General features: G+C 45.4%; 1 protein-coding gene across 3 annotated transcripts in view; it reads left to right on the top strand.

The window, feature by feature from the left end:
• The window catches only part of PRKCB (protein kinase C beta), a 289,293-nt gene that overhangs the window by 228,737 nt on the left and 33,671 nt on the right, over positions 1-26,885 (top strand). For 2 of the 3 annotated variants that reach the window (XM_040973193.1, XM_040973192.1), the window contains exons 10-13: positions 4,888-5,061; positions 17,686-17,777; positions 19,973-20,035; positions 23,370-23,508. In XM_040973193.1, coding sequence (XP_040829127.1) covers positions 4,888-5,061; positions 17,686-17,777; positions 19,973-20,035; positions 23,370-23,508 — 468 coding nt within the window. Of the gene's footprint in view, positions 1-4,855; positions 5,062-17,685; positions 17,778-19,972; positions 20,036-23,369; positions 23,509-26,885 lie in introns of all 3 variants that reach the window. The other variant, XM_040973194.1, reaches the window with a different exon arrangement.

Raw genomic sequence — 26,885 nt, 5'->3', positions numbered from 1 at the left:
CCGCTGTATGATTACAATAGTATAGTCCTTCAAGGACAGTCATAAGTCCAGCCATTTAAGTGTATCCTGACATTGCAGGTATAGACAATGGCAAAACGTCCATCATTCTATTGTCAAGATGTATTCAAGAGTTTCACTGGGAATACATCTTTTATTCAGGAGTAGAGATGCATGTTGCAATGTGTCTTCACTCTTAGATATGATAGTCTGTTACAAGTTCCTTCAGGTGACTGTATGTATATGCATGTCTACCTGTGTATCTACTGATCTTGTATTTTGCATGAAGGTCGCCTTAGAGCAGAGAGAACATATGATGTCTGTCCTTTGGAGATTGGCTTATTTCACTGAGCATAAAGAAGCACTCCTGTAATACCCCACTCACTACTCAAGGACAGGTGTGGAGCTGGGTGAGGCAGGAGGGCACAGATGTGGGTGCATGTGATAGGCAAGGACCATGCCAGGCGCATCTCTCTGTGTTGTTCACGGACCCAGGGCTGACACTTAAAAACCCCAATTCCTAATTCTCTTTTTTCCTTAAAGATTTGTTTATTTTTATTGGAAAGACAGATTTAAGAGAGAAGGAGAAACAGAAAGATCCTCCATCTGCTGGCTCACTCCCCAAATGGCCACATCGATCTGAGACCAGGAGCTTCTTCTGGGTCTCCCACATGGGTGCAGGGTCCCAAGGCTTTGGACCATCCTCGACTGTTTGTCCAGGCCATAAACAGGGAGCTGGTTGGGAAGTGGAGCCGTCAGGACTTGAACTGATACCGATATGGGATACTGGTAATTGCAGGGGTGGGGATTAATATTTGAGCCATCATGGTACCCTAATTCTAAATTCTTTAAAAGAGAGAATCTGATTGGCTTAGTTTGGGCTGAGTATCTACCTGTGATCCAATCAGCTGTGGCCAAGGGTGCCCATTGCTTGATTAGAAGATTCTTCTAATAACAGAGTAGGTGGAAATGAAAGACATGCAAGAGTACATTTCTACATTAAACTGAAACCACTTTCTAATTGTGGAATTACTCCTCCCCCCCCCCCCGCCGGGGTTAGCAAACTACAGATATTTGGCCCCTGCTAATTTTTGTCAGTACAGTTTTATTAGATCATAACTGCCCTCATTCATGTTTTTGTACTGCGTCTGGCTGTTTTCTCAATACGCTAGCAGAGTTTAGTACTGATTTGAATGCCTCTAATCAGAAATGTGCCAAACTCTGAATTTCTTTGAGCGCCAGCGTGAGACTCAGCTAAGGGTTCTTACCCTGAGGCTGATACCAGTGCTGTGCCACCAAGCTTTCAGGATTGACTGACTCTTTGCACGAAATCCTGTGCCAGAATTCGGTTCTGTTTTCTTTCCAGGATATTGCTGGTGTTTCCTGTGTCAGCCTTGTTTTCCTCTGTCCCTAGGACAGTGTCCCAAACGCTGCTGGCCATTTGCCCTCTGCTCCCACGATGTCCCACGTGCTCTCTGGTGCTGCTGGCGTCTGCTTTCTATTCCGTGTTGCTTCGGACAGGGTCAAGCCCTGGAACGGTCACACGTCTCTGCTCATTTCAGAAAACTGTACAGATGTAACCATATAGGAAATAATTTCAGTTGGTACCAGAGACTGTTTGGGGGTGACAGACTGACATAAAAAAGAGATCATTCTCCCTTTGTGTTTTCTTTCCATCGAGGGGGGGGTGGTTATTTATTTAAAAGAGTTATGGGCAGGGGAAGGGGAAGAGACAGAGAGATCTCCCATCTGCTGGCTCACACCCCATATGGCCACAGAGATCAGGGCTGGGGCAGGCTGAAGCCAGAAACCAGGTGCTTCTTCCAAGTCTGCCACATGGGGGCAGAGACCTAAGCACTACTGCTCTCCCGGGCTAAGGATTAGTAGGGAGCTGGCTTGGAAGTCACACAACGGGAAGTCACACTGGCACCCTTATAAGGAGGCTGGGCTCAAAGTCAACATCCTATTTCACTATGCCTCAGTGCCAGCCCCTCTGTATTTTGTCTATTCCTTTCCAGTGACTTGAAGAAGAAAACTCTCATGTCATGACACTATGCTAACATTTGTTCATGTCAGTTTTTCCTTTGAGGGAGAAAGCCCAGGGCCTGGTTAAGCCCCTGAGGCAAGCAGCACTCCCTAGCTAGAATTTCCTAGCTCCACTCTGCTTTTCCATGTTTCTGTGACTATCACACCATTAGTAACAAGCCATGCTTAGTGATGATGTAAAATTTTCAAATAACTTGAGTTAAGTGGAAATGTGACTAGATCTTTAAAATACTCAGCAAATAACAGTTTACGTGGTGAGAGAGAAAAATTATAAACTAGGAACAGGAATGACTGAAGTTTGGGAAAACCTACGCCAATGTAATTGACACCTACCCAAGACAGACCTGGTTCCTAGAGGAGTTAGTGGCTGATCGGTCTAAGCAGATTATTGGTTAGGCAGTGGAAGAGTGTGGAAGGATGTCTCAAGCTGTGAACATAGAATGTTCAAAGGGAAAGAAAGAGAAGGATTTGGTCATGGAATTGTTGGGCTTCTGGGAGCTATAGATGGGCATTCAGGCCACAGGCATAGCTCAGACAAATTAGCCTCTGTGGGCCTCAGTTTGTTTACCTGTGAAGTGGGTATAATTGAGATGTTATAGGCTGTTCACCCTTATGGCTGGTGCAGGGGGGAATTTGCAGCTATCCGGTCAAGTTTTGCTTCCATGCAAAAAGCTGCTGTGACCTGTCATGACTACATTCACACTCAGGGTATGTAGGTCCTCCATTCTGGTCCAGGGAACTGGGACTATGAGAGTCAGGGTGGCTGGGTGGTGTCCTGTCTCTGGGGATGGGCCAGGGAGGGTGTCCACAGCTCAGCCTTGGGCTGCACTTCTTGTGATGGAAGAGTCCTGCACCTCTGCTCGCCCTGCCTCTCCCCATGCACCTGCCCCATCCCAGTTTTCTCTGGAGCCAGGGGGTGCAAGAAATCTTTTGGCTCTTCCTGTTTTAGGACAGTGGCTTTTGGCAACAGCAGGGGAAGGTAAAAGCAGCAGGGCATAGAAGCGGAGAGATCAGAGGGAGGGCGAAGGGAGCCGAAGGCACAGACTGTCCCACTCAGAGCCCCACGATGCCCCTGAGCTGGGAGTCTGTTCTGAGGACATGGCAAAGGCCCGCTCTGCCTGGGCAGCTCTTGCCTTTTCAGTCTGCGGCTGGGGGAGCCAAGAGGTTGAGAAGGATTCTGCTACTGCAGGACTGTTTGTATGTCAAATGCCTTCTTCCTAAAGTGCCTTCAATTCCCGGATCTGCTGGTCCGTAGGCACCACTGGCTGTGGTGAGGAAGAAGCAGCTAGGGAGCAAGAGCTGGGGGCTATATGGTAGCTAGTGGGCACAGAGTGGGGCTTCTATGTTCAGCTCAGAAGCTTCTGGATGGGAGCTGCCCCCTGCCTCTCAGCTTGTGCTGCTGTGGCGGCTGAGAGGGTCTTACTAGGTTTCTTCAAGTGCCCAAGGGGAGAGTGTAGGATCAGGGATGTTATTTGGTGGTGAAACAGAGATAAGGAGAAGGTAGAAAGATAGAGAGAATGAGAACCAGGACATGGCCTAGCCAAATCCAGGAACTCACTCTGGGTCTCCCATGTGGGTGGCAGGAAGCCAACCACCTGAGCCATTAGCTGCCTCCTGTGACGTGTGTTAACGGGAAGCCAGAGTAGGTAGCAGAACCTGGATTCAAATCCAGGCACTCTACTGTGGTAATGTGGGAGCCCCAAGCAGCATCCTTACTCCTGGATCAAACACTGTCCGCGCCCCCAGAAGCAGGAACCACTCACACAGACCTGAGTTCGCATCCTAGTTGTGTCTCAAACCAAACCTGCGGCACGGCTGATGATTTGGCCTCTTGAATGTCAGCTTCCTGCACAATAGATTCATAACGGTACATTTTGGATTCATAGCAGAACCACTTTCATAGGGTCGCAAACAGAGGAAATGGGAAATAACAAGCAAAAATCCATCACTGGTTGGTACATCGCTAAGTGCTCCAGCGCATAGCGGTGATTAATATTACTGTCTGCAAAGTGACTCTGTGCACGCAGAATAAACACTTTAGTCAGAAGGTTTTCTTCTCCAGGAAGCTCTTCCTGAAGCCCCCAGCCCAGCTTAGGTCTCGCCTTGATTTGGTTTCTGGAGATGTGCCTGTGGTCGTCGTTTGCTCGGGCAGTCACCACGGATGAAAATAATGATGTCTCCATGAGTCACTTCGGTTAACTGGCTCTGATTGTGACCACTGTTGAGGGAAGGAGGCCCCAAGGGAAGCAGAAAGGCTATTACAATATTGCATGAATCATCCTTGTAATTAATTGTCTGAATCTGTCTTCCTCTCTAGAGTTCAGGGTCAGAGAAGGTACCTGCCTGCTAAGTCTTTATTTTTTTCCTTTTTGCTGTTTCCCCAGAGTTTAGTAGGCTCTCCATGAACATTAAATCATTAGAGGAGCAAGCGTCCTCCAAGCTGTTTCATCAGGCATTGGCTCATTGCTTCATTTAACAAATACTTCGTGAACATCTGCTGTGTGGCACGCACTATTGTAGGCTCTAGGGTTGTGGCAGTGAACAAAGCGAGCAGCGACCCTTGTCCTCATGAGGCGTATGTTCTAGGGCTGAGCATGGCTCAGTACGGATCCCAAAGAGATCCGTGCTTGATGGTCTGTGCCGGAGCACCACCTTCTATTGATTGGATTCTACCAGTGACTTGTCATTTGTTGATTGAGAGCCTGCAGAAGGCACCTGGATAGAGTTGGCCTTGGGTGTGGATGAACACCAGGTACTTATGTCTTCTTCCCTGCCCCACACATAACACCCAAGGCTTTCTAACTGCCCTAAGGCCCTTACACACTCTCTCTCCATCTCCCCCAGGTGATGCTGTCAGAGCGGAAGGGCACAGATGAGCTCTATGCAGTGAAGATCCTCAAGAAGGATGTGGTGATCCAAGATGACGATGTGGAGTGCACCATGGTGGAGAAGCGGGTGCTGGCCCTGCCCGGAAAGCCACCATTCCTGACCCAGCTGCACTCCTGCTTCCAGACCATGGTAACATTGGGGGTGAAGGTGGGGGAGGGCGGCGGCAACACCTCCAGGCTTGCACCAGGCTTTGATCAGTCTCAGTAACAGCACCTCAAAAGAGACACCTGGACCTTCCCATTCTAGAAACAGAAAGATGCCAGGCCAGGAAAGTCAGTGAAGATTCTCAAAGTGGCTACTGGGATGGGCTTTCCCCAGGCAGGTGCTGGCTCCACTGGGATAAAGCAGCTCAGGCAGTTGGTGGTATAAACCATAGAGCCGAGTCTATCTCTGACAGCCAAGGGTGACTTGGGGACAGGGGCTCCCACATCGAGCCTCTCTCTGCACGGTTCAACCCTTCAGATCCTTTGGATATGTGCACACTCGAGCACATCTCTGCAGGTCGCCTGAGGCCCTTGCATGGGCGTCCTTGACGAGGGGCTTGGCACACTTGACAACCCAGCCCTCAAAGGACGGGCAGGGAGGGGACATGGTGTGCTAGACAGGGACAAGTGAGCTCCGCGTCAGAAGAGCTGCGGCTGTCAGGGAGGCAAGGGGCCGTGCTTGTACTAGCTGTAGTCAGCTGGGAGGGCTGGAAACCCCTGCAGGCATTCCTTCACTTTCTCCTTCTTCATGTTAAACCTTGACCTCCCTGCTGAGAAGAGGCTGGAGCCCCAGGGCACAGTGATACCTCCTCTTTAGGGCTTCTAAGAATCAAAATCTAGGGACTTCAAAATGCCCTGCAGGGGTTTTCCAAGATTAAGTTAGACCCTCGCTAGCTCTGAATCTACATGTTGATTTCAGAGCCCAACCCTAGGTGAGATGGGAAGTAACTGAATGAGGGTACTTCAGAAGGTCCACGGAACAGGAGTTAAAAGATACGTCTATTTTATCACAAGACGTTTCAAAATAAATTTATTTTTTAAAAGATTCATTTTTTTTTTTATTGGAAGAACAGATTTACACAGAGAAAAAGAAACAGAAAGCTCTTCTATCCACTGGTTTATTCCTGAAATGACTGAAACAACTGGAGCTGAGCCAATCTAAAGCTTGGTGTCTCTTCCAGGTCTACTATGTGAGTGCAGGGTGTCAAGGTTTTGGACCATCCTCCATGGCATTCCTAGGCCATTAGCAGGGAGCTGAATTGGAAGTGGAGGAGCCAAGACATGAGCTGGCACCTAGTTTGTGCTTGCAGGTGGAGGATTTGCCTGTTAAGTCACCACATCAGACCCTATATGAGACCTCTTTAGGGAATCATGGAAAAAAAATTTTAAGAGGTGGATTTCAGAATTGTTTGCCCCAGAATAAATCTTCAGTTCCATTTGCTATGAATATTTTGAAGCACCCTCCTGGTTTACATCTCATTTGTTGTGTCTTATGAGTGTTTAGGATGTGGTTATCTCTCAATCCATTCCATTCTTTTATCTGCTCAAGATGCCAGCCTGTTTGACCTGTAGTGTCTTCACGTTTTGGGTTTTGCTGCCCGTACAGTCTTGGGGATCTGATCTCTGGGCCTGCTACAAAGGGACAGCTGGACTTAAAGGCTTGGAGAGGCTCAGCTTCAACCCCAAGGCAAGCATGTAGATGGTGGTGCGTTCTTTCTCTGTGGCTCATGTTGGCAGCAACAGGCACTCCTTGCCTGGATTCATCCATTCATTGGCAGCTACCCTAATTCTGTTATTTCTTTTTCAATTACCAATTGGAATGCTTTTAGAAAGAGCAACTTTTCATCATCTCTTGCTTCATCCCCTGGTGGTACAGTTCATATCAAGCTATGGTTTGGACGTAGTTTGTTCTCAAAGTTCCTGGAATTGCTGGAAGTTTGGCTGTGCCCAGTGTGGACATTAGGGAACCTCTAAGAAGTGGAAGATAATTAAGTCATGGGGGTTCCATCCTTGAGAACGGATTCGTGCTGTATCACAGGAGGGAGTTCTCAGGACAAGGAGCTTTACCAAGTAACACCGCCCCAGGTGTGTCTTTCTGCATGTGGCCCGTCCCCTTCTGCTTCTCACTGTGATGTATGTGCCAGCACCATGCTCTTTAGACCTTCCGGCCGTTGGACTCGTGAGCTCACATTTGTTTCCAAAGATTTGTCATATTGCCTACTGTGTGTGAGGATCAGGGCTAACAGTTTTAAGCCTCATGACAGCTCTCTGATGTGTCCTAGTATGATCTCTTTCTAGCTGAGAGAACTGAAGCCACATGTCTCAGACGTTTCAGGATTCTGACCCAGGCAGTCTGGCTCTATGGCATCTGCAGTTAACTATTCAATTTTGAGTGTGGGTCTCCTGACAACATCCTGGGAACAGAATCCCTCTCGACCTGGGCTTGCTCTTTTCACACCTGCTCAGTAAAGCCACCACTCAGTGCCCCCATCTCCAGGGTGGAACTGAGCATCTGCCAGGTACGGATCTTCAAAAACACCATTGCATTCCAGCCACCACATCAGGTTTACGGTGGAGGGGATTAGCTGTCATCCTACTTGGCAGGTGAGAGGATTAAGGAGGATTAAGCATCAAGGATGTGTGTCACCCCTAGATACAGCATTGGGTCACCAGCAGATTGAACCCAGAGCCCGAGCTTTTGTTAGCTCATCAAATCGAATCACCACCAAGATGACCTTGGCTATGAAAGCTATACAAGCCAGAGTTAAAACAACAGCTAACAACGGGGAGCCCTTCGCTGTGGGTTAGACGCTGGAGTAAGCACGTCAGCTCTGTCATCTCCTTTATGCTTCCGTTACCTCTAGGATTTGACTGCACTCTGTTGCTAACTTGAAGTTAGAGTGTTGACTCTCAGAGAAACTAGCTAACGTAATAGGGATGACATTTGTTCTGTAAGACTCCAGAAAGAACCACAAAGCTGGGGTACATTTACTCTTCTGTCTGTGCACCTTCACTTCACATTCTTGCTTCTAGCTAAAGAGCCTTGCATCAAATCCTCACCAGAACTCTCTCCATGATGGTTGTTGTTCATGTGTATACCTGAAGAGAACTGTTCCCCAGAGAGATGAGGGGGCTCCAGTTAGATTGTTGGTTTGCTAAAGGTTCTTTCTCTGTGTGTTTTTTCTCCTATGGGAGAGTCATTCCACTTATCCCACATGAGCATGGTAAGAGTCTGTTCAGAGGGGTGATTAAGTTTGGAAAGCTACTGCCTGCATTTGAGACAAGCCATTGTTATTGCGGTCAAGGTGGACAGAAGGGTAACACTCCTTTATGAAGAAGGCCCTTGGAGGTGGCCATCTGACTCGTGTCCCTGACCCCTGGAGTGTCCCAGAGGGAGCAGGCTGTGACCCTGAGAGTCACAGCAGTACGGCCCATGAATAGAGGGTACAAGAGCACTTCAGAAAGCTTGTGGGGAAAGTGGAATTCAGAGAGAAGTTTTATCTTGGAAATCTGTAGAGTCTGCCCTTGATGTGCATTTTTTCATGAACTTATGAAGGCCCCTTTTACCAACGCTGGTGGAGTGTTCGTTGAAGTCATCTCAGCAGGCCACAGGGTGTGGCACCTGTGAACAAAGAGATGAATTCCTGGTTCCCAGTAGAGTTGGCCCTGTAAAACAGGAGGCTGATGATAAGCTGTAACAGCTACAGGTCCTGAACGGAAGTGAAGCGTTGCATTGGGGCGGAGTGGTGCTATTTCTGATGAGATTGCCAAGGCAGGCTTTGCTTGGGAAGGGTGACATTTGAGCAGAGACCCAAGCGAGGCTTGTGGCTATTTGGGGTCAGAGCGATCCAGGCAGCAGGAAGAGTGAGTGTGAATGCCAGGGGCAGGGGCAGGGAAGAGGCCGGTGTAGCCCGAGCCGATTGTCACTTTGTATTTTGTGACCCAAAATTCCGCTATGAATCAGCTATCTTTTAAAAAATGACAAATCTAGTATAGCATGCTGCAACTCTGATATGTTTGCCTTGCTAGAGACGTACAATTTTGAAGATTTAAAAAAATCCTTCGTGGAATTTTTTTTTTAAATCCTTCAAGTGGATGAAAATAGATAAAAGCAAAAGAGACAGCCAGGCGTATACCAAATAATTCTGTCATCATGAAAATGAGACACATTTGATTTTTTTTTTAAACATTTGTTTCAAGAAGTAAGATTGAATCAGAAATAGACTTAGAAAATGTGGAAATAATAGTCTTACCCACTTTCCTGTAAAAAAAGAAAAGAAAGAAATAGACTTAGGTTGGATTTTGTTTAAATATGTGCTTTGTTTATTATGATAAATTTGTATGAGATGTTGATAGGGAAAGTGAGATGAGGAATGTATGGGAATTGATGCTACTACTTTGAAATTTTTTGTTTTGTAAATTTAAAAATTAATAATTAAAATAGGGAAAATATAAAAAGTGTATACCAAAAAAAAAAAATCCCTTGAAGGTCTGTATAGCACATTGTTACCCAAAAATGTAGGGCACTAAATGCTATTTAAGACTTTATTCCAAGTGTGTTAAACTTGAATCTACACATGGGAAAGAATCATTGCCTGTCTTGAATTCATGTGTTTTCACAAATGCCTCTCGCAAGATAGTTCAAACCTTCTTTATCGTTTGCCATACAAAGGCAAGGTTAAGTTGCAAAGCCTTTTGCAGGGGGTTGAAATTTCAAAGACTCGCTCGTTGGATGAGCTGGTCTCAGGCAGGGAGGGATTAGAAGGATGGTGGTCCTGCCTGTACAAAGCAAAAGCATGTTGTCTTCAGGCAAATGGGTCTCCTTGCTGAGGGCTGCTGGGGTCACCCTTACGGGGTCACTTACAACCCGTTGCAGCATCTTTACACTGGGCTTAATAAGTGCAAATGAAAAAGGGCAATGAAGAAAGTCTCATGAGCGTTAAGTGGTCATTACCTGTGTTCTTACACTGGGCTGGAGTTCAGTCTGGCTGCATAGGCACCAAAGAGTTACATTTCCTCTGGTCCTTATTGCAATTTTTCTCAGGGACAATTGTCAGCTGGGCACATTCATGCAATTTCCCAACTGCCAGTGGGCACAGGCAGTTAAGTTTCTTCAGCAAAACATCTATTTTAACTGTTTTCTTTTCGATTGAACATATGCACCTCTCTCTTTTTTTAAATAGAATTAGATTTTTTATGAGTCATTGAAGGACAGAAGTTCCTTCCTCCCCAGATTTGCTGTCATGGCCCAGCAATAACTCATTTTCAAGGCATGCTGGGAAGAGCTTCCATCCAGAATGCAAGGAGGGAACTGAGGAGATTCCCACTTGTGCAGTTGAGAGTTGACCCATGATGACACTCTTTTTTTTTTTTAAGATTTATTTTATATTTATTTGAAAGGCAGATTTACAGAGAGAGAAAGAACATCTTGCATCTGCTGGTTGATTCCTCAAATGATTGTAATGACCAGAGCTGTGAGATGATCTCAAGTCAAGAGCCAAGAGCTTAGGAGCTGCTTCTGGGTCTCCCATGTGGGTGCAGGGTCCACAGGGCCTGGGCCATTCTCTGCTACTTTCCCAGGCCATATGCAGAGAGCTGGATCGGAAGTGGAGCAGCTGAAACTCAACCTGGTGCCCATATGGGATGCTGGTGTCTCAGCCTGCTACCACGCAGCACGGGCCCAGACTCTGCAGCTTCAGAGCAGCCTAGAGTGGGTTTCTGGTTCTTCTCTTCACCTTCTTTCCCCTCTTGGCTAGTGGTAAACGTGGCTTTCCTGAATCCTTCTAGTTTGCCTAGCCACCAAATTTCTGGAGTTCCCATTCATAATCATAGGAAAGAAAATCTGATTGGTTCAGATTGGGTCAGGTGTTTGTTCCATCATAGCTTTGGCTACTGCTAACCGAGCTGAAACCACCAAAGGAGGATTTTATCTATAGCAAAAGAATAATTGGTGCTCATGTCCACTGGGAGGTGCCATGTTGAGTTCAAGGAGACTACAGCCTCTTGTAGTGGTGGGGAAAACTTGTCTGTGGGTCATATAAGGCCCATGAAATCATTAGGCCTGGCCCTGCTAAGGCAAATGGTTATAGGACTTGAAATTCCATCAATCTATAGCACGCTAGTTTTGCAGCTAATTTTGTATGGGCTATGGATGATATTATAAGTACCCAAATGGCCCTGTGCAGAAAAAAAAAAAATATTCCCCACCCCTGCTAAGGGTGCAGCTGTGGCCTTCAGGAGTCAGTGTTTCAGTCAGCTAAAACTTTGAGTTCAAGAAAGGAACCAGGAGGCCAAAGCAGGTAGGAGGCAACCCAGCTCAGGGGTTCTCTGCCTTCCTAATGATGGCCTCTGTGAATTTGTTCAGAAATCAAAGGGCTGTGGAAGCCTGAGGCACTGGAAAGGTAATTTTAAGCCTCTCTACCTAACAGGCAAGGTTTAGACATGGGGAGGGGGGTGTCGAAGAGGATCAGTTGCTGGATCCTGACAGTGATTACAAGGCTGTAACCTAACAGGGGACCAGCTTGGAAAACCAATGATCACTAAACAGTCAAAATTGTTTCTGCAACTCACCTTAGTGCATGCCACATCGAGCTGCCCGCATAGTTGGTTTGCTCTGTCCCTGGCATCTTATTAAATGTGGCAGGTGTCCCCCTGGCAGTAACACAGGTATTATATCACACTCCACTCTCAGCTATCTTGGGGGAAAGCTGTCCCTTAGAATCACCTTGTCCTATCCCAGGGATCCCCAGGTAAATTTTGTCCAGGTCATCATGTTGAATCCAGACTGCAATCACATTCATGTTTCAGACTTGGGAAATCCTGCCTAGCCATTTGGCCTAATGTGATGACAGATAGGTTTTTCATTTTATTTACTTACTGATGGCATGTGAGAGGACAAAGAGAAAAATATTTAAAAGGAACCAAAATAGTTTCGGGGACCAGGGCAAGGGTTCAGTAAAGAGCCACAACAGTCACAATGTGCAAGATGCTCTTAAAACTTAAGCTGACCAGCTAGTTGGAAAGAAAAGATGGTGATTTTTTTTTTTGCCTTTCTGAGCTTTTAATTGGAGTTGACAGTGGAACACCCACGTAGAAACGTCCTGTAGCCAGCTGGAGCTGACGGGAACTCTGGAGAGAGGGAGAGGATAGAAATATAAGTCAAGATTCATCAGCCCGGAGAGATGAGGGTTGAAGCTCTGAGCTGTGACAAGTCCCCCTTGGAAAACTGAGCAAGTCCGAGAAAGCCAAGCCAGATCTCAAGTCTCTCCTTGGTCAATACTTCTTGACTTTGACATAGGACAGCCCAACAAAGAAGCCCTAATTTAAAAAAATCTCTGGGTGGGGTGATAAGAGAGATCTTTTGAGGCTTGTTATCATTTTATAGGAAGAGTTGGGAATAAAGCCAAATTTCAGGGTGCTATTGGCGAGGGGAGGTGATTATGCAAGAACTGGAGGCAGTGGGTGGGAACCTTTCTTTACCCTCATAGTTTTCATTTTTTTGTGCCTTTTACAGTTTCCCTAATCATGTTGTAGTCTAGATTAAGGTATGTATTAGTTGTATATTTGTTTGAACCAAGATTTGGAATTCTCATAGGGCAGGTCAGTATTATTTTTAGTGTTTTTGTCCCTTCAATGCCTCCTACCATGACTTGTAGAATTACTCAGTGGAAAATCTACAACTCCTTATAGCTCAAGATTGGCTCCTGGTTTCCTGCGATGGTATATGCTAAATGTTGATCCTGTTGGCTTCAGAGGCAGAGATGAACTTGGTGGTATATGGACAAGTTCGGGTTTTTTTTTTTTAATGAATCATTTAAAGGGCTGATGAACCAAAGCCAGACTGGATATAGCATAGAGCTGGTAGATTCCAGAGAGGAGTTTATTTTTGAGAAAGACCATGAGTTTCCATTTATGACTTTGGTGAGAAGTTCTATAATTTTTAAATTAATTGCATTTACGTTAGAATGAGGTGAACTCACAGGAATCTTAATTTTAGTAGAGGAGACAAACACCCTTGGTGAAAATCTTGCAGGCCGTTGGAAGTCAATGACCTTGTATGGTGCCTTTCCCCACCCTGTTTGGGGCCCTTCTCTGACACAGTTTGCTCTCCCTCTGAGGCAGTGATAGCCACAAAATCACGGTCTTAACATGTTGAGTTTTATTTTTCACAACATGTACAACAATAACGGTAAAAAAAAAAACATATGCTGCATCCCATCCTCTCTTAGCTCATTTTAGGAAACATGGCCATTTGGAAATGACTGATCTCCCCTGCTACTCATCTGGTGGGTCCTTGACACCGGGCACTGTGGATTATTCACAGCAGCATCTCTGGCCATGGACTGGAGCCTGGCAGAGAATGGACATCATTAAGTGCTTGCTCAGAAATGAAAGGACAGTGAGATGCCAGCCATAACGTTGAAAGGCTGGAGGGGCTAGTAGGGTCAGAGCCGGCCTCCACACAGTTCAGAAGTCGTGGATCTCAGGATTTCTCTGTGTATGCTGAGTGATAGAAATGGACCACAGAGCATTCCTGGAGCTGTCCCCAAGGAAGGGATTCCCACCAGTGGGTCCAAAGGTTGAGTTCCTCCAAGCAGAAAGCAGGCAAGTGAAATCTCTGCCTTACTTCTCTTTCTGTGGCCGCTGCCATCTGCTAGTTACAAAAATAATTTTTTAAAGCAAAGTGTTTTGGTTCTCTTCAACGTGCAGCAAAGACAGATGCTATTTTTAGGCTTGTTTTCTGTTAAAAAAAAACAAAAAAAAGAAAGAAAGAAAGAAAGAAAGAAAGAAAGAAAAAACAGGCTGGGTGCCAGCAGTCCTGGCTCCCTTTCTGCTCTCTGCCACCAACTTGTATGTGACCTTTTGGCAAACCATGTGTCTTGCCCCCAGGGACTCTGTGTCTCTCATTAGTGATATTGAGAAGTAGTTCTGGCCTGAGAAAGAAATCATTTTATTAAAATGTCGGAGTGTGGATGACATGTAACCTAGGAGTTAAGATCCCTTCATCTCATATCGGAGTACCTGGGCTTGACACCCACCTCCAACTCCAGCCTCCTGTTGGTGCAGACCCTGAAAGGCAGCAAGGATGGTTCCAGTAATTGGGTTCATGACATCCAAGTGGGAGACCTGGATTGAGTTCCCAACTCCTGGCTTCAACCTGGCTCAACCTTGAACCAGGACCAGCTACTGTGGACATAGATATGAATGGCACTTAGAGGTGGAGGATTAGCCAAGAAAACAATCATGCTGGGTCCTCCTTCTCAACTTTTCAAAACTTCATCTCTAGAACTTTCTAGCTGCCATTTTGATCTCTAACCAGATCTCTGTTCTCTTTCCCTCCCCTCTTGAATTGGCAGCTCTCAGAGGGAAAAATACCTTCCCTTACACTCACTTCACTTAAACTGTCATCTCGCTCCGAGGACAGCATGCAAGCTGCACATGCTGGGCACAGTGGGAGAAGCTGTGCCTCTAGGCTGCAGCCAAGCTCTCTTGGTTCAGATCCTGGCTCTGCAGCTTGCGCACTTAGTTGCCTTTGGCAGGCTGCTCACCCTCTCTGAGATTCAACTTCCACGTCTTTACAAGGGGAAGGCCGATCGTACTTGTCATGTGGCATTGTTTAGGACAGGAAGCAAGGCAGACTGCATAAAACACTTGATTCAGTGCCACAGTGAATACTTTGGTTCATGGTTACAATGATTACCACTATCCAGCACATTGTGCACATTTGACATACACACAGATGATGACTGCACCTGACTCGAAGCGTAGTGCAGCATCAGGAAGACCGTTCCAGTGTGAGTGCAATATGTGTTGTACGGTCGACATCATGTGGGACAATTTTCATACGTCATCTTGAAGAGTCCGCCCCCCAGGTGAGGAACATGAGCTCTGCAGGTAAAGAGAAAAGTGGTCACTCAGCATTGCACAGATTGTAAGAGTGAGGTAAGACTGCAAATCATACCCTGATTTCCAAGGTGGAAACTTTGCCCTATACCTCACTTTCCTGCCACCTATCACCTGGTTCTAGAACTCTTCACAAGAGCCTGGCCAGCACCTGTGCGGGTTGTACCATTTACAGCGATATGGGAATGTAACCAAGAGCAAAAATCCCACTAAGTAACACCAAGTGGTGCTCTGAGAAAGATACCCTGATCATTCCTATCCCAGTCTCCCCATCCTTCCCTTCTTCCCTCTCTCTTGTCATTCCTCCTTTCCTCTTTCCTCTCTTCCTTGTTGAAGTTGATTACAACCCGCCAAACTTCTTCCCTGATCAGTTCAATGGAGCCACAACTGGAGTTTGAAGGGCACTGGTTTCAACAGAACATTACACTTAAGAGTTAGCTGCACATCACATGTGTTCCTGAGACCTCTCAGTCACTTCGTTTGAGACAGCTGATTACATTACCCTGATTTTCTAAGTGCAAGCAGCAAGACTAAAGATGATCTGCTCAGGCCCACCCAGTTGGAAAGGGTGGGGCCAGGGCTTCATTCTGACTGTGGAGCTGGTGCTTTGGAAGGCTGCCATCTGCTGTTGCCACTCACATCACCTCTTCATTCACTCAGTAAAGAGCACTGGGGACTCCCGCTAGCCAGTCACTGTACTGGGTTCTAGTCCACAATGGTAAGCAGATTTGGCATGGTCCCTGGGTATGTGTGGAACTTCCAATCATGTCTTCCACAATGACACCTAAGTCTTTGTGTCAGCCCCTGGAGTCCCTTGTCACCTCTCTGGCCCCATTTCTACCCAGGATCCTTCTTCTGTCTTCTTCAGTCTTGCAGGCTCCGCATGTATAGGAAACAGGCATATTCTCACCTCAGGCCGTTTGCATTGACTGTTTCCTATCCCCACTACCAAGCTCTTGCTCTAGGTATCTGCATAGCTTCTTCCATCACTTCCTTCATGTCTTGGCTTACCCCCTCATGAGAAGGCTTATCCCAAACATTTTATTGAAAGTGGAAACTTTTCCCATCTCATCTGCCTGGCACTTCCACCAATTTGTCTTGCTCAGCTGTTTGTTTTCATTGCAATTATTACCTGTTAACTACTGCGTCTGCTTACAGAGAATGGAAGATAAAGGCAGGGATTTTTGTTGGTTTTGTTCCCAGATCTAGTCTCGGCACTTACAGACAACCTGGTACCTAAGTAGATCCTCATTAAATATGTATATGTAAACATCTAAATATATGTATTTAATGAATCAAAAAATAAACAAAGCAAATAATCATCTGTTAGATATGTAATTACAAATGATGACATGATCGGAAGAAAAAACCACAGAGATTCTTGAAAGAATGTAGGGGATGGGATGAATTTAGATTGGGTGAATTAGAGGAAGTGATGGTTTTAGGCTGAGAAGATGAAGAACTTCACCTTCCTACCCATAGTGCAGACAAAGGAACATTGTGTAAAGGAATAATTTAAACCAGGATGAAGTCTCTCAATCATGGCAAAGTCATTCACTTGTCTAGCCAACACTCATGGATAGAGGAAAGATGGTTGGTGACACGTAGGTGCTGCCTAAACACCATAACACACATCTGTCTCATTTAATCCCAGTAGCAATGTTATGATCTCCACTTTACAGATGAGAAAACACAGATGTGAAATAAATTCTCCGAATGCATCTAGGTATCTGAAGCCACGCTTGGTTTTCCAAAGTTTGGCTTTCTCTTTGCTAGCAAAGTCTGCACTCATTTGTTCTTTGAGCACCTACTGTGTGCTGGTTCTGATACCAGAAAGAGGTTTTCCCTAGATAGAAGAAGTTCACGATATTCCTGGGAAGATAAGAGAAAAAAAAAAAAAACCTCCCTGAATGGGGATGTGTATTTGTGTTTGCTTTGTTTTCTTCTGGATTGATTCCCTCACTTCTGCATAGACCCCACTGTCAGACCTTGATAACTCATACTTTGTTTTGCTTTTGAGAGCCACGAAGTTGGCTGTCTATTGCTGAGTATCTCAAAGCTGAGTAGTTAAATAGTCAACAGGCATTTACTATGTCACAAGTTTTTGTGGGTCAGGGACTTGGGGGTAGTATGCTAGATATCTTCCTGAAGATTCTGACTTTGGGTTTCTAATGAAGTTACAATCAAGCAGCAACTGTAGTCACCTCAAGACTTGATAGGATTCCAGATGACTGACTCACGTGGCTTGGGAGCTGGCACCAGAGGTTGGAATTGCCTCAATTCCTTGCCCAGTATGTCTGTGCTTAGTGCTGCTACAGCTTCCGCTGCCATGGCGGTTAGCTTCCCCCAGAATGAAACCTTTTCTGACCTAGTTTCAAAAATCATGCCTTGTCATTTATGTAACATCCTATTGGTCACATAAGTCAGTCCTGTTCATTTTGGGAAGGTACTAACCCAGAGCACGAATACCAGGGGTTGAAGAATAATCCCTCGGGACCCTCATGAAAACTATCACCACTTCCCATCACTTGTGGTGTTATTTACTTAACATTGTCTACTTTTTTTTTTAAGATTAGCCATCTCCTACATAATACATATATTGTACCATCAATGTGCTAATTCTATTTTCCAGTCTAAACGTAAGTAGTTTCTAACTACAAAAAAACCCTTAATTGAACATCATTTATGCTTGCTCAAGGACTTCCACTGGCACAAATGTTATCCTTGAGTGATCACCAATCCCATCAAGTGGGGACATGTGGGAAAGCCCTGATGGCTTGGATGGTAAACTCCAGTTGTCCCCTGCTCTCCCTAAAGATCTGAGGACCTGCAGGGTGCTGACCTTGACCTTGCTGTCTGTCTCCAGGACCGCCTGTACTTTGTCATGGAGTATGTGAATGGAGGGGACCTCATGTACCACATCCAGCAAGTGGGCCGGTTCAAGGAGCCTCATGCTGTGTAAGTGAGAACCTGGGCTGTGCTTTTCTCTTGGGGGTCCATGGGCCAGTCATTTAGGGATTTAGCCAATGAGCGACTTCTTTATGAGAAGCATGTGGTCAAGGGGAAAAGGTGTTCTATTTGGCATGGATGGTTTCTCTTTTCCTGACACCAGCTAAGAACTCAAGGCTCTAAACCCACAGCTATTTCTTTGTCTCCAATTCTTGCCCCTGACTCCTAAGGAAGGCCGGGTAACCTTGCTTGGAGAGGGTCACTCCCTAAGTTGTCTGTGTACCTGCTCAGATGTGTTGAGAGCTTACTATGTGCTAGATCTTAAGTGTTTTAACAAACATGCTTTCATTTAATCCTGAGGACAAGTCAGAATCCCTGCTTTACACACTGAGAGCCACAGGGGTTGGGAAAATTGCCCAGATCCCAGAGCTAGGATGAAGTTGGTCCAGAATTCCTACCCATGTCATTCAGCTCTGTCTTCCATTATTTTTACTCCAGACACACAAAGGACCAAATTGACTATTAGCAGTGGTTTGTGGTTCCTGGGACAGGCAGACCAATTCTGGGAAATGTGTCTCCTGCTAAGTTCATTCTGTTTTTTTTTTTCAACTCACAAAGGAACCCAAGTCTTTTCTTTTTAGTACACAGACTGTATCGTGTTATTCCTGTGCTACCCCTGTGGGTGAATAGGAATGAGGCTGGTGATAGAATTATCCCAACTGCCTCTCCCAGGGAACTTGCTGAGATCTTAGTGCCACTTCAGGAAGCTCCCATGGCACACTGGGGCCCCAACTCTCATTCCAGTAGCTGGTTTGCACCTGTTTAAGTCAGCCTGTCCCTTCTCCCACCTGCTGAAGATGTGAGCACTCTGTCATGGTAGGGTTTATGGTGTTCTTGTTTTTTCCTAATCAAAACAGTTCGTACCTTTTAATAAAGTTCTAAGGGAACCCTTGAGTGAAATTTTTTTTTAAAATTTGATTTCTAATTGACCTGAGGCTTTGATTACACTGTCACTGAAGACCTATGATCAGAGAGCCTCGAGACCCTGTAACTGACCCTGCTAGCTCCCTCAAAACCTCTCTCAGGGGTCAGGGTTTAGCTCAGTGAAGACAATGGCTAAGATGCCCATATCCATATTGAAAGGAGAGTGCTCGGTCCCAGTCAGGCCTCTGACAACAGCCTCCTATTATTGCAGAGCCTGGAGGCAGCAGCAATGACTGATCCAGTTCCTGCTGGCCAGGCTCCTGGCTTTGGTCTGGCTCAGCGTTGACCCAGACCTGACCAGTCTTCGCTTTTGGGAGAGTGAATCAGTGGTTAGGAGCTCTCTGTCTGCTTCACAAATAAATAAGTAATTAAAAAATGTTTCCTTCTGTGTGGGCTTTCATTAAGAAGTTACGTGTCTAATGAAAACAGAATTGGAAAAAGACGAACGCTATTTCCAATCTCGGTGGTACTGTTTATTATCTAGTGATGGGGGTTTCAAACAGGTCATAGAAAAATGCATGTTATTTGTAAATTGCATTATTATCTGCATGCATTTTTAAAATCCAGAGTACTTCAAAACATAGCTGGCAGCAAATGTAATGAAAAGACTAGTTAATTTTAGGGCAAACTTTTTAAACACGTGCCTAATTTTTTTAACATGTGCATTTCCCATGAGTTTTTAAGTCCTCTCTAGTGCATTTTTTGAACACTCTTTGCATAGAAATAAACTTATAATTCTGATTCTTATTGACTTTGTAAAGCACCACATCTATGACTTGATCAAGTTACTTCATCTCTTCAAGTCTCAGTTATAGGAATAGGAGGTAACAGTAGGATCTATCTCATGAGATTGTGATTAGCATTAAATCAGAACCTGCCTACAGTTAAGCCAGGTAGACTATCACACACCAACAGAGGCTGGCTGATATTATTAGGATATTTTACCTTGCTGCAGTCTGAAGCTATTCTCCATCCAGTCCATCTTACCCAGTGTGCTACTGCTGAACTTCCTGTCGCTCCCATTTTGTCCTCAGAGTGACCTCTGGAAACCACCCCACTCACTCCCCCATCTTCCAAATATTTGAAGATGTGCAATAGACCAACTGTGGTGGAAGTGTGATGCCCAATGCCCAGTTCAATAGTGTATTGAATTCTGGGAATTGCCAAGCATATAATGTCCTTAACTCTCTCCATCACTTTTTTTTTTGGTCTAATTTCAGATTTTACGCTGCAGAAATTGCTATCGGTCTGTTCTTCTTACAGAGCAAGGGCATCATATACCGGTAAGTGACCACTGCTGTCCTTCACATCTCCTCATCTCTCTCAGCTCCACCCTACCCTGCCTCCTTCTTCAACTGCTTTTAAAATTAGAATCCCTGGTGGGGGAGGAATCCTCCAGTACTAACTTGGGCATGTGTTCTGCCAGGCAGCATCGCCCACTGCCCTGGCAAGGTTTGGGCGGCTCTATATGGCGATAGAAAAATCTTGATAGACTGTGTCACTGGGGCCTCAAACGTGATGCTATTTGCTCTGAGAGCAGGAGGCTCCCCAAAGGGGGTCCCATTGCTTCTTTCACCTGTGGATCCCACCTTTGGGGAATAAGCAAAAAATCTTGACTGGCAAAAAGTGGTGGATTATGTTATTATGAAACAGTTTTTTTTTTTCTTTTGCTGTGTAACTGTAATTTGGGGAATAAGCTCTGAGTAGCTTGCCCTGAAAGACAGGCTTAAGTTCAGGACTTGGCATTTGCTGGTTTTTGGAGGAGCAACTGTATGATCACGGCTGTGTGAGTCATAGCATTTTATATTTCATGCAAGACAGACTATTGAGCCCGAGGCTGCTATTTGTCAGTGAGCCCTGGGTGTCCAATTCTCATTGCACTACACGGATGCAAATGGCAAGGCAATGCTTGCTGGGACTGCTTTGTTATGCAAGAGAGGCTGTCAGTGACATGGGACTTCCAAACAGCGTTTGGCACAGGTGAGGATCCAGTTCAAAGACCACGAAACGCTCAGCAAGTCCATTTCATTGATTTGCTCAACAAATATTGATCAAACCCTCCATTGTGCTGGGCACTACTCTGGGTAGAGAGAGCACAACCGTGAAGAAAACGGATGAAAGTCCCAACCCTAGTGGAGGTTAGATTCCGTAAGAGACAGAGACACGGAAGTGAGCCAAAATAGAGTCTGTCGAGAAACGGGTAGGGTTGGGGTAGGAGGAGGTTTCCTCTCATTGTGTAAGAAAATGTGGTCATTGGGGGCCTGGAGAGTTAAGGATGATTTGGGAGTTTTGGGGGCCTTTTGCAACTGAAGGATATGGACAAAGAGATGACATTTGGTGGTTTCTGGATAGACAGCGGAGGTGGGTGCTAGTGGGATGGAGAGGTAGAAGGGAGGGGCAGAGCTTGACTCCTTCAAGTGGTGGTGTGAAATATAGTGGAGGAGGGGAGCCATTGTACCCTGAGAGCAGAGTCCCTTCACTATCTTCAAAAAGACAAGTGGTTTTACCTGGCACAGGGGTAGCCTAGTGAAGGCATAGATGGAAGAAAAAGTCAAAGTTTAAGTAGATCCTTCTGCCCATGCCTTCCCTCAGTAAACATGTATCACTGGGAGAGTATGAGATGAGGTGTGTGGATCCCCTGATTGCCTCAGTTTCCCTTTTGATGCTCACAGCATCATGTTATATTGAAGGTCCTTTTGGCATCAATAGGTACACACAATCTTCCATAAGACATGACCTCTAAATTCAAGCCAGTGACTTCAGCTGTTGCTCAAAGAAACAGGGCCTGTAGCAAGTTTCTCATTCCCCTTGAAGAGAAATAGAATAGAACCAACCAGGTTCTTTATAAAATTAAATACAGAACTACAAGCTCATTAGAGAAAAATGTAAGCTGCAGTATACAATTAGGCAAGAAAGTAAATAATTCGTTTTGGACAATTGGATTAGGATTCAGGGACCGCTTCCAGCTGAAGAAGGAATTGGGTTTGGATCTGGGGTCTGTGGCCAGGAAGATAAAAAAAAATGCAGAGAGCACCATCCAAAGTGCTAGCACCATACCTGTTCTGTAGCTTGCTCTTCTAACGTATTGTCCCATCCTGTCTCTCATGCTCTGCTGTCTCTACAGTCTTTAAGGGTATATTTAGCAATCTTCTCAGGCAGACAGTACCTAAACCCGCTTGTTTTGTGTAAGAACAGAGCCCATCTCCTACCATACAGATTGAAAACGCCAGATACTCGCTCTCACAGCCTCCTTGTAGCAAGGGCAGGCACACAACCCAGTATCTGACACGCTCATGTTTATTCAAGAACTGGAGTCAGAAACTAGTACCTAAGGAAGCAGAGCCAGCCAAACTGAGAATGGTAAACAGCTGCAGCTTTAGAAACATGAGCAGAGGTGGGTCTTAGTGGCAAAGTGCAGAGCGCAGTATTAGGACTTCCTGAAACAGAGAGAGACAGACAGACAGACAGACAGACAGAGTTAGAAGCACTGTGACGTCTTCACCAGACCAGCACTGCATTGCATTTAGGCATGATCTCTGGCGATGTGGTCACCAAATCTGCTTCTACAACCTCCTTGGAGATTGCATGTGTGCTTCCTAGTCTTCCTTCATAAATTCCTGTCTAGTTTAAAATTGTCAGAGTTGGTTCATGGTGCTTGCTATCAAAAGTTTCAACTGGGAGAGAGTTCTTGAAATTAATAACTGAATGCAAACTAAAAAAGCATTATGCATGCAGAAGATGTATGGGTTTATGACTTCATAGATTGTCTTTGTGGTGGTGAAGTCCGCTAAGATGTTACACATAAGCTCAGTCCCTCGTTCTGATCTCCAGTTAACTCAGCAGTTCTCAAGGAGATTGCCAGACCGTCTCTGACTGAGGAATAGGCTGGAAGTGTTGAGCAGAGGGGCAGGAAAAAGGATCCTTCCTGTCAAACTTCTTCTCTAATTTGTCAATTGCCATATGTGGTAGGTGTGTTGAAAGTGAAAACAGTTGTTCCAGTCCCCCTTGTGAAGCATCAGTGAGAATCTGTTGAATGGAGCAGAGGAGGGCTTCACGTAAACCAGTGAGAGCTGCAACCTGGTGGGGGCAACCCGCAGTAACCCCCACAATAGCCTCCCCCTGCCCTGGTTCCTGTGCTTGCCAATATGCACAGCAGACTGGTCCAGTCTGTCCCACATCCCATTCAGCTCTCATATATGCCAATGGGCATTGAAACCTAATTCATCCCAACCATTCCCACTCTTCAATCATACTGGTGCTGACGGGTGCCACTCTGTCTAGTCTAACCATGCCAGCCCCTAGTTTTGGTTCTTGTACTCATCAGTGGGAGTGGCAACCCAAGAGGGAGGTGAACTTGTGGAATACTGTTGGAACCTCCACCTTTGGTTTAGCTGTTTGTATCTCCCGCTTCTCAGAGCTGCTGTTATCCTATCTTTTGTGAGATGCTTGACACATCCAGCTCTGTAAGAAAACAGAACAATCTCCCTGTCAGACTGGATGCTGCCCGAGGGCATGCCCCCACAACATCTGGCAGTGTGTTGTATGCAAAATGAGTAGCTGTTGGTTGACTTGCTGGTTGCATTTCCTGAAAACCTTCAATGCTTCTGTCTGCCACAGTGACCTCAAACTTGACAATGTGATGCTGGATTCCGAGGGACACATCAAGATCGCTGACTTTGGCATGTGTAAAGAAAACATTTGGGATGGCGTGACAACCAAGACCTTTTGTGGTACTCCGGATTACATCGCCCCTGAGGTGAGAGACCCTCCACACACACCTGCATTGCCCTCCTTCTCCTTTGACGCCACACCCCATCTCCAGGTGGCATTGTGAAAGCCGAACTGGTGGAGAGAGGTACATAGCAAGTGAGCCTCGGGCCGATCCTTAATCCTGCACTCTAAATGTCTCCTTAGTGATCACACATGCAGATTAACTTAGCACACATCCAGAAGCTCGAACCCAAAATACATCAAGGTTTGGGAGAAAATTCAAACAAAACTCAAAAGAACCATCCAAACACACATCAGTGAAGGCCTCTGTCAAGCTGTTGTGCTCACGGCTGTGGGAGCCTTCCTAAGGATGACACTGAGATGGCTGTTGAGAGAGGAAACAGATCCCCTGGGCCCATGACACGAGAATGCGTGCTGTGTATTCAGTAGTTCTGATGACTCCTCGGAGACCCTGGACTTTCCCCCACTGCCCCATGATTTGGATACAAATGAAGGAGTAAATATTTTCTTTACAGAACATCTTTTCCCTCCCCAAAGGAAACGGCCAGGGGATGGATTTTCCTGACATGACATAGTACAGTCATTGACGCTGGATAAGAAGCTGCCTTTTCTCTGTTTTTTGTTTGTTTGTTTGTTTGTTTTGTTTGTTTGTTTGTTTGGTTTGGGTTTTGGTTTGTTTTGAAAAGCACAAGAGGCTTGGAAATAACCACGGATATTCTCAAATTTACTTTTTCTCAACTCTCAGCCACTTTCATACAAAAATGGTTGATGGGAGTCACCGTGTAAAAGGAATAGCTTGACAGAAAATTGAAAACCTTTCTGTCCTTGTACTATGGGAGGTCCCTTTCTAGGAATTCAGTTTCTCATCCCACATGCATGCACACACACAAGGGTGAGAATATGGGTCCAAAGTCATTCCTTCATTTCAGCACTGTGTTTTTCTAATGAAAAGTAGGAGCCAACCTCAGTGACCCTCAATAAAGGTGTGATTAGCTCCAATCAGCTACGTTCCTATTAGGAAATCCTAATTCTTAGAAAGAGCAGAGTACATTTACATGCCTGTGCTAACTTGGAGCAGGGCCCCTCAACAGTGGATTTGGCAATAGTTGATGATATCTTTGTAGCGTGGAACTCAAGTGGAGTGGCATTTGGTACAGCAGTTGAGGGGCCCACGTACCATAATGAGCCTCCATTCAAATCCTCCATCCATTTCTGATCTAGCTTCCTGCTAATACAAATAGCGAGTGATGGCTCAAGTATTTGAGTTCCTGCCATATTCAGGAAATGTAAATGGAGTTCTAGACCCTGACTTTGGCCTGGACTAACCTCTGCTATTCAGTATGTTTGGGGAGTGAACCAGCTGATAGAAGATCTCTCTCTCTCTCTCTCTCTCTCTCGTCATTGTGCTTTTCAAATAAACTTCTTAAATGTTAAAAAGAGAAACACTACTAGGCATCAACTTAAAAGAGTGTCACACATACATAGGTAGATATGGAAAAGCCTTCAATATTGTTAAGAAAAAAAATCAAGATACAAAATTATATGTTAAATATAGTATGATTTGTGGATAATAGAAACATATACAACATTACTATATGCTTTTTTTAGAAAAAAAAAAAGCATGGGAAAGTCAGACTTACAAAGAGAAGGAGAGAGAGAAAGATCTTCCATCCACTGATTTACTCCCCAAGTGGCCACAATGGCCGGAGCTGAGCTAATCCAAAGCCAGGAGCCGGGAGCTTCTCTTGGGTCTCCCGCACAGGTGCAGAGTCCCAAGGCTTTGGGCTGTCCCAGACTGCTTTAGCCCCTAGGCTACCACGCTGGGCCCTGCTATATGCTTTTATGAATATGCATGTGAACATGTAAAGGCATAGAAAGTCTGGATTTTCTACAATTATCCTACAGCTGGAACTTGTAACATTGACGGCCTGAGAGTTTAAGTACATGGTTAAGGCTAGTGCCATTAACTATCTTTTTACGTTTTTCACAAGGTAAACATTATTACTGGAGTAAAAAGAAAGTAATTCTTTTTGGAAATCAATCCTTCATGGAGCCCAGGAAAGTTTGCCCTTTTATTATTTGACAATTAGCTGTTGATAGCAAACCTAATTGTGATACAATCTTTCGATGCTGTGTGGTTTTCAGCTCCAGCTGTTCTTGAGCATTGCAAGGATGCCCAGGTGTCACCTTGTGACAACTGAGTTAGAATCCACAAGGTGGAACCCAGGAGCTGTGCTTCCCCGAAGCACCTGCTGGCTGTGATGCCGCAAGCACACGGAGCCCTGAGCGGTGTTGTCGGCCCAGCCTGTGGATGGAGGACCCAGCTGGCAGGAAGCACTTCACCTCTGGCAGCGTGTCTCGCCTCTCCAGGCTCTGCTTTCCTTAGGGAAAGGATTCATTGCTGAGTTGTCATGAGGATCAAAGGAGATAAGAAGTTTCTTAAAACTGTGAAAACACTGGCCATGAGAACTGTTTGCCAAAGTCTTACGGTGACTTCTCAGAATTCGCTTCTTTTTTTCTTCTCTCTCTCTTGTCTCCCTCTTTCTTCCCCTTCATTTATTCCTATTTTCCTTTCCACAATTGGCAAATAAAAACTGTATACAGTGTTCATATACAATAAGTTGTTTTGACATACATATGCATCATGAAAGGCCAAACTGAGTTAGGTGACATATGCATGACCTCACATACCTACCTCTCTCTCTCTCTCTCTCTGCCTATGTGACAGGGTGGAGGTGGGTATGAGAAAGCTTCAAATCTATTGTCTTAGCAAATTTCAAGAAAGCAACCCACTGTTGTCAGCTATGGTCACCATGATGTACAACTTGCTCCTTGGATGGATTTATTCCTGCTATCCAGCTGAGATTCTGTGTCCTCCGATACAGCATGCCTGCATTTCTGCCTTTAGGCTGAGAGATGAACTACGGGATGGGCACACTCACTTGACAGCCAGTTTTGCTCAAGTTCCTTTATTGAGTAAAGCACATACTTAACAATCAGAGAGTTGAGTGACTGCTAATACCTCATTCCTCATTCCAGAACCGTCATGTCATAGATACTATAATAAGCGTCTTCCTGTGGAAGAAGGCCTAAGGAAGCCAAGTAACTTCCCCTGGTATCCTGTAGCTGATAAAATCAGTCAGGATTCCAGGGTTGGTGTCGACGCACAGTGGGTTAAGCTATGACTTGCGGAGTCTAAACCAAGAGGTGTGCCATCTGCTCCCCTACCTGTCCAACTCCCCGCTAGTACATCCAAGAAGACAGCAGTGCCTCTGCCCCAGGTGGGAGATCTGGGTGGAATTCTGGCTCTTGTCTTTGGCCTAACCCAGCCCTGGCTATTTGAGGTAGGGACCTGAAAGATAGGTTCCTCTCTCTTTGCTCCCTTTCAAATAAAGAGATATC

The sequence above is a fragment of the Ochotona curzoniae genome, unplaced genomic scaffold, assembly GCF_017591425.1.
Source record: "Ochotona curzoniae isolate NIBS_2020 unplaced genomic scaffold, NIBS_Ocur_1.0 contig_2321, whole genome shotgun sequence".
NCBI classification, from domain to species: domain Eukaryota; kingdom Metazoa; phylum Chordata; class Mammalia; order Lagomorpha; family Ochotonidae; genus Ochotona; species Ochotona curzoniae.
This window is presented reverse-complemented; position numbering and strand designations above follow the sequence as displayed.